The sequence below is a fragment of the Manacus candei genome, unplaced genomic scaffold (genome assembly GCF_025592945.1).
Source record: "Manacus candei isolate 608988 ecotype Guabito, Panama unplaced genomic scaffold, ASM2559294v1 h1tg000049l, whole genome shotgun sequence".
In the NCBI taxonomy this organism is placed as follows: domain Eukaryota; kingdom Metazoa; phylum Chordata; class Aves; order Passeriformes; family Pipridae; genus Manacus; species Manacus candei.
The window spans coordinates 32,120,001-32,127,023 of record NW_026138097.1 but is presented as its reverse complement, the minus strand read 5'-3'; the positions used below and the strand labels follow the sequence as shown (position 1 = coordinate 32,127,023).

The 7,023-nt window shown below is 40.8% G+C and overlaps 1 protein-coding gene across 4 annotated transcripts in view; it reads right to left on the bottom strand.

The window, feature by feature from the left end:
- Positions 1-1,118: 1,118 nt before the first annotated feature.
- Positions 1,119-7,023, bottom strand: part of VWC2 (von Willebrand factor C domain containing 2) — a 55,242-nt gene continuing 49,337 nt past the window's right edge. For all 4 annotated transcript variants that reach the window (XM_051799029.1, XM_051799028.1, XM_051799027.1 and 1 more), the window contains exon 4: positions 1,119-1,605. In XM_051799029.1, the coding sequence (XP_051654989.1) occupies positions 1,454-1,605 (152 nt within the window). In that variant the 3' untranslated portion in view covers positions 1,119-1,453. The remainder of the gene's footprint in view (positions 1,606-7,023) is intronic.

The window sequence follows — 7,023 nt, the reverse complement described above, 5'->3', positions numbered from 1 at the left end:
AGAAAAATTCTGAGTTTCTCACAATTTCACTGAAAAAGCATGTGTCGCTTAGACACCAAGCAGCCTATTTGAAAAGGCAATTCCACACAGTCCACCTTCTCTGCTCAAGTTGCACAGCTCCTTCCTGCATGGGTATACTTCCACTTGTCTCACGGAGTCGTGCATGGAAGACCACTGGCACTCATGGCACTTTCTCAGAGCTGCGCAGATACTTGATTTCAGTAAGCAGAGGCCCATGAAGCATGGGCCTGACTGATTTAGGGGCTAGCTTTCTCTCATATGACTCCTGACTCTTATGAAATAGATAGGTATACTTAAAAATTTATTACGATTTTTAGACAAAACATACCTCCTTTACTCCCAAACAATGCCCAGTGATAGACAGAAACACGTTCAAAATACAGACATGACGTGTAGTCAGACTCAGATTCCATAATAAAAGTCCTCTGATGGATTCAAAGACCTAATTCTAAACCTTTCTCCTCAATACAAACCCTTCTCCTACCCACAAATTAACAATGTGGCCACCTCAATGAAGGCTTGTTTGGCTGCTGTAGCCTTTCCAAGCTGCACTTCCCCAAGTCCATTATGCATCACATTAATGATGCTGTGTGGTTACTTACCATCATTTCCACCAGCTATGTGATGCGATATGGTTTATATCACAGAGAGATTTGCCCCGCTGATAAATTCTTTATCTTGAAGTTAATATTAAGAATTGAATTTGTCTGATTAATTTTTTATAACAACTGCTATGAGAGACCAGTTTTGTATTAGCCACTGCTCCAAGTTATCTTGGCTGTGGAGTAGGAGGCAGGAGCATCAGTAGAATTAAGAGATGGAGCTGACCTACCTCTACACTACAACACATTTATATTCATAAATAAACACACTTTCTCAGAAAGCACAGTCTACTCTATTTTCTTCCAAAAGTGCGAATGTCAAAGTCTTGTCATATGCTGGCTCTTTCCTGCCCCACTAAACTCAAAATATGCAACAGCAAAAAACCCCAAACCCAAAACAAAAAAAAAAAGGCAAGAAAACCCACATATGGTGAAACTAGGATAGAAATGTAATGTTTTAGTCATGGCGCATGTATACAACAGGAGAGGCAATGATACAGTACTTCAATCTGCATTGTCTATATAAAACATTTATTTTTAAGCTCTATAATGATATTATAGAAATACATAGAATATTTTATTGAGTGTATTTTAGTGTACTCACTGTGAAAATAACACATTTAAGACAGGTATTCTTATGTCCAAACATTTTAAATATATGCACTTCTTTGCTTGCAGTATTATGTTACTTTGAAAAACAAAATATTAGTGTTTTATTCTTTGCTCCTTTCCAGAATCTTCTCATTCAGATTTTCCTGGGTCATCTAGGGTGCTCACTGCTGTGAGATATTTTATAAAAACCACGAAAAGTACGTAGACTTGTAGAATTCCTATATTTGCTTGCATTCATGTCTAGTGCACATCGCTTGCCTTTCAATTCTCCACGTGCCTTCTTCGTAAGTACAGTGACATATAGTGCATTCATCAGTTTTCACCTCCCGGCCTGCTGGAATGACAAGGGTTTCTGCAAAGCAGTTTGGGCCTAAAAGAAGGAAAGAGATCATTATGCGATACCAGTAGCACAATGTAATCCAGCCTAGTGCAGTTTTGGCAGGAACACAGAAAACCTAATGCAAAGTGAGGAACACTGGGCACATTAAACAAACACAAGCATCATGCGCAAGGCACAAAAGCAGCAAAGAATGGTAGGATGCTGCCCTTCGAAGTGGCTGGATGTTTTTGGTACAGACTGTCCTGCCCTCCATGGGAAGGTGCAATAAAGCCTTTCTGTGAAACATGCAACTGTGACAGAGACCTGGACATACACTGACGGCGCAGATCAATACAGGTTTGAGCTACAGAAAATGACAGCTACTGATAATGCAACAGTGCTGCTGTAAGCTACCAGAGAGATGATTATAAATGTTATTAGCTTTTTCCCATTGGAAACAAGTGCTTTAGTTTGTGTAGTAATCAAAGTATCAGATTAGTTTATTTTCCATTTCGTGAGAATATAGTCATTTTCCAACAGAGTGGAATAGCTCCAGCCTCTTCTCAATGAAGACACTTTTTATGTATAAAAGAATTTTATGTAAGTCACCTACAAACACCTATTTTCATAGTACACTGAAATAACTTCATTTCCAAGGATGAGGCAGGAGAAAATCCACCAGCGCAATGCTCACAAGACAAATCTGATCCATTTCAATAGACATCCTCAAATCTCTCTCCTGCAGAAAGCTACAACGGCTGCATTTTCTACATTTCTGTTAAAAAAGAAGTCTATTTCTGCCTTGAAAACCCACACGCACTTGTAGAGCAGCACTAAACCCTCCAACCATCTGTCTAAACACTCTCATGTCCTCAGTGGAACCTGGCCCTTCCACTCAATAAGCACACACAGCAGCTGCTCAGGCAGAGCCTCGCCACTCAACAGCAATTCAGTACCACTGTCCATCAGGGCAGGATGTGTAGCAGGGGCCAGCATACATAGATCTGATACTGCTGAAATTCTTAAAGGCTATGGCCGTGCAAAACACTTACTGACTGCCAACCTGTGTGCCATACAAGTAAATATATGCCATATGGGCTCAGTTTTCCCTTGCTGGGGGTCTGTTCTTAAGACCTATGTCAAAGAGCATGACTACTACTTCTACAGAAAGGTATGCTTCACATTTTAAAGCACAAACCAAATAGTTTTAATAAACACCCTGAGAATTAGAAGCCAAATGGGCCATAATGAAGGCCCTTCCTCACTGAAGAGAAACCCTGCAGAAATTTTCTTCCTCAGGCTGCATCCATTAATTCCCTGAATATTTAAGCCCATACTTTGTTTTCATAGGAGCACAGCATCATAGAATCATTAAGGTTGGAAAAGACCTCTAAGGTCGTTGAATTCAACTGTTAACCCAGCACCATCATGTTCTCCACTAAACTATGTCCTCAAGTGCCACATTCACGTGCCTTTTGAGCACTTTCAGGGATAGTGATTCCACCATTTCCCTGGCAGCCTATTCCAATTTTAGGACTGACTGTTGACAATTATCTCTAACATGTGGCTTCTTGCATAGTTTTGGGTGGCTTCTTGCCCATTCAAGGCTTCAGATGCAGAATGGATAGTAAAATACAGCATATCTCATGTAAAATTGACTGCTTTACTATCTTAATGTTACTGTGATACTTCTGTGTTTTCAGTCGCTTCAGTCTGTCCATGCAAAGTAATCTTGGGCTGGACAACACAGGAATAAGGACTTTGGGGTGGAACCCATGCTCCTGGGTCCCACTGTACATTGGGAGATGCCCCAGCTTTCAGCCAAGATAAAGCAGTGTTAACTATGCTGTCCTCAGTGGAACTCTGTTTAAAACACTTGAATGCTAATCTATATAATTCTGTTTCAGTGAAATATAGTATTCTTCTTACACCTTAAAAAAGTTTCATCCCAAGATCAGTTCACCTACTCTTTAGGTAAAGATACCTGAATGTTTTGCCTGCTGGCCTGTAACGGCCCTATGAATTACAAAGCTATATGATATAAAGAGTTAAAAAATTTAAAATACTAAAAGCAGAATCTACTTTCCATGGAGAATTTGTACGAAACCTGCAAGACTACTTGAAATTTAAACACTACGTAAAAGGCACCAGAGAAACAAAAGCAATGTCAATCCCCTATGAAGGATTTATTTCATTCTGGAAAGGTAAATGTTACAGGCTATACTTGGTTATGAAAACCAACCAGGCAATGAAGTAAAAATGGTGCAAAACCCATAATATAATTCACTAGGATTTATAATGCAAATGCCTCCAGTCACAATTAGCAACACCTTAATGCCATGTGTGACGAGTCCTTCTTACATCAGAAAGTTATTAAATGTAAAGATACAAGTTACAGACCTCAACTGTTAAACTACTTAATATGGGGGAAAGTCATTGCTTGGGTAAACCTACAGAAGAGGAATACCCATCTACTTGAGAAAGGGACTCAACAAAAATAAATGACAACAACAAATGTTTTTTCAGTATCATGAAACTTTTCTGTAGAAAATTGCCTATTTTCTGGTTCTGCATTTGCATCCATACTTACTGCAACTTCAAACCTTATAATACTCAAACTGGCAATAGTCAACCGGCATCCTTGCCCTTACCTTTTTCTTTGCAATATCACGTGCGCACAATATTGTGGTTAATGTTACAGAAAAGGTCATCAATAAAAAGGTTGAACTGACTGTATTACTGCAATATCATGCACATAAATGTCAGTATAATATAGTGTCCAAACACAGGGATATAATTCCACAACTCTGCTTTTATAATTTCTCCAAAGCCTCTGACTTCTAGGGAAAAAAACCTCTGAGCTTCACCCAAAACTCTCATTCAATTTTCAAGCTGTATGAGCTAGTTCTGGCTCTTGATTTCCTGTGGCTGCCTCCACACCAAGCAGGCAATTCTCATCCCTATTCATTTCCTTTTCCTCTGAGGAGCAGTCACAGAACCCAGACTTACATGGCTGGACTGGCCCAAAGCAACCAGCCTGCAGAGACGGGGTATATGTGGGACAGCAGCACTGGGCCCTCGGTGCAGGGCTGCCCCGGCTGCACTTGAGCCCCCAGCAGCCCTTCCCTGGGGATCTTCTGCTAGGGATGGTGATGATGAAGCCTCTAATGGTCCTCTGCCTGCCTAAAAGGACAGTGGGGAAACTGAGAAATTGGAAGATTTTGAGCAGACAGTGGGAGGGTCACGATATACGGCAGACACACAAAAACTGGTGTTGAGAACTCAGGAGTGCCATTTCCTCAGTCTCAAGCTTAGCAGAGGGAGGCAGAAGAACATTTCACAGAATCACAGAATATTCTGAGTCAGAAGGGATCCTCAAGGATGATCTTGTCAACCTCTTAAGTGACTGGCCTGTACAGGGATCGAAACCATGACCTTGGTGTTATTAGCACCATGCTCTAGTCAACTGAGTTTCCTCCACATTCAGGGTGGCCAAGCTACCCTGAGGGCATGGCAGTTGCTGAAACTACTGCTTAATGCTGGGCAGTTTATATTGATTTGGCAAAAATGTCAGATTTCCATCAAAAAAGGTGAGCCATTTTCAAGTTTTTAAGTTTGAGAAATTACCTGACAGCACATGTAAAGCATTTCAAAGTAAATTGGGGCTGTTCTTAATCCCAAAGCAGCGGTGGGCTTTCTTAGTAGATGCTGCTGCTGCAGGAGTAGTGAATTTCTTCTCCTTGGTCTACAAAGGAGGCTGCCACATTTCTAAATTCCTCTTGGCAACACCACTACTCTGCCCAGCTTCAGCACCTGGTACTCGTTCAGTGCAGCACTGGTTGTATAGTATAAACCCCCTGGGCCCCATCCCCAACTGTATATACTTATATAGCTTTAAGTCAGTCAGTGGTGCTGCATATCTTCACAGCAGATGAAGATTCTGCTGTATCACTTAAATCTGGCAGAAAATTCAGTATGACGTATTGTATCAATTCTGAGTGCAGCTTGAAATCAACCACGACATTGTTTGTTTTCCCGAAGTATACAGCTGGTGCTGTCAGACTCCACTTGAGCCATACCATGCTGGTATCAGCACAGATTTCTTTCCCAGGGTGAAGGCACAGTTGCTGCCATCATAGCAATGACTCAAAGCAACAAGTTCAGTACAAATCTTCAGTTCTCACACTGAGCACCCAACTGGCATGAAGCTCTTGGCTTCCACGCATCTCAAATGGTGAATCCTAGCTTCCTAGAAATCCTAGAAACATTTATACTGGGATATAAGAAACTAGGAAGGCAGATTTCGAGGTCTATTCATTGAGAGATTATAATGGGATTCTCATCTCTGAAACAGTAAAAAACTAAAATTTTCAAAATATTATTGGGTAAATGCTGCTATTGTTTTTTGGTTTTTTAAATCCTTACACTGGTCCTATGAAAAGTTTCCAATTACTTATGTTATGCTTCAGTGTTGACAAAGGCAACAATCTAATTAAAATGCAAATTTTGTTCTCTTAGAAGAAAACAGCTAATGCCAATTCTCAGGAGAGAATGCCCAAGCCAGTCACCTACAGAAGCAACAGCACCTGTAACCTTGACAACCTTGGAAGTGGCTCTCTGAAACTCCTCCCCCTATTCCTTTCCTTCCACAAAACCACAGCTGTACAGCACGGAGCTGTTCCTGTTTCCTCTTCTGCCTGACCTTGCTTTTGTATGGGCACATGTTCCAATCAGTTAAAAAATATGAGACACAGCAATTTTGTAAACCATGATTTAAGCTACTGTTTTCATCGTGTATTAAACAAAATTACAAAGAAATGGACAAAGAAATCTGTTCAACTGCAAGTTGATGTGTTTGCCCAGAGTCATGACAGATTTTTGCCAATTAGAACTACAGTGACAACCTCTGTAATACAACACTTTGATGTGAGACTGCTTTGGGCTCTGGATTGTGCTGAAGTTCTTCACAGATGCCCTTTTAGCAGCTCCTTGCAGCAGGTGAACAGGCCACTTACTTCTAAGGTACCTTACAGCAGCCCCATCTACCCTAATGGTTTTCTAGCACACATCACTGTGGTATTGGAGCACTTTATAAATTATATAACTTAGACATTTAGCTTATCCCCCTTTCTTAATTTAGATTTTTTTCAATTTGCATGGAGATATTTCCAATGGTTACAACACGAAAGTTTACAACCTGGAAGCCTTGAGAACCATGTAATTATTCTAGAAGCAGCTGTGCTGCATGAGATTCAGACATCCACCTGCAGCAGCCAGGAAGTATATGGGGACAGAGCGAGCATACATACCCAACTTCCAGCACTTTCTGAATCAGAGACTTTGTAAATGGCTCCTGCTTGCTGAGTTAATGGATGGAGTTACTTGATTTATGATTAACTTCTCCAACATCCTGCTAAACCGAGATAAACAGCATTTGGTGGCAAGGAAGCCCATGGCTCTTGTGTGCAG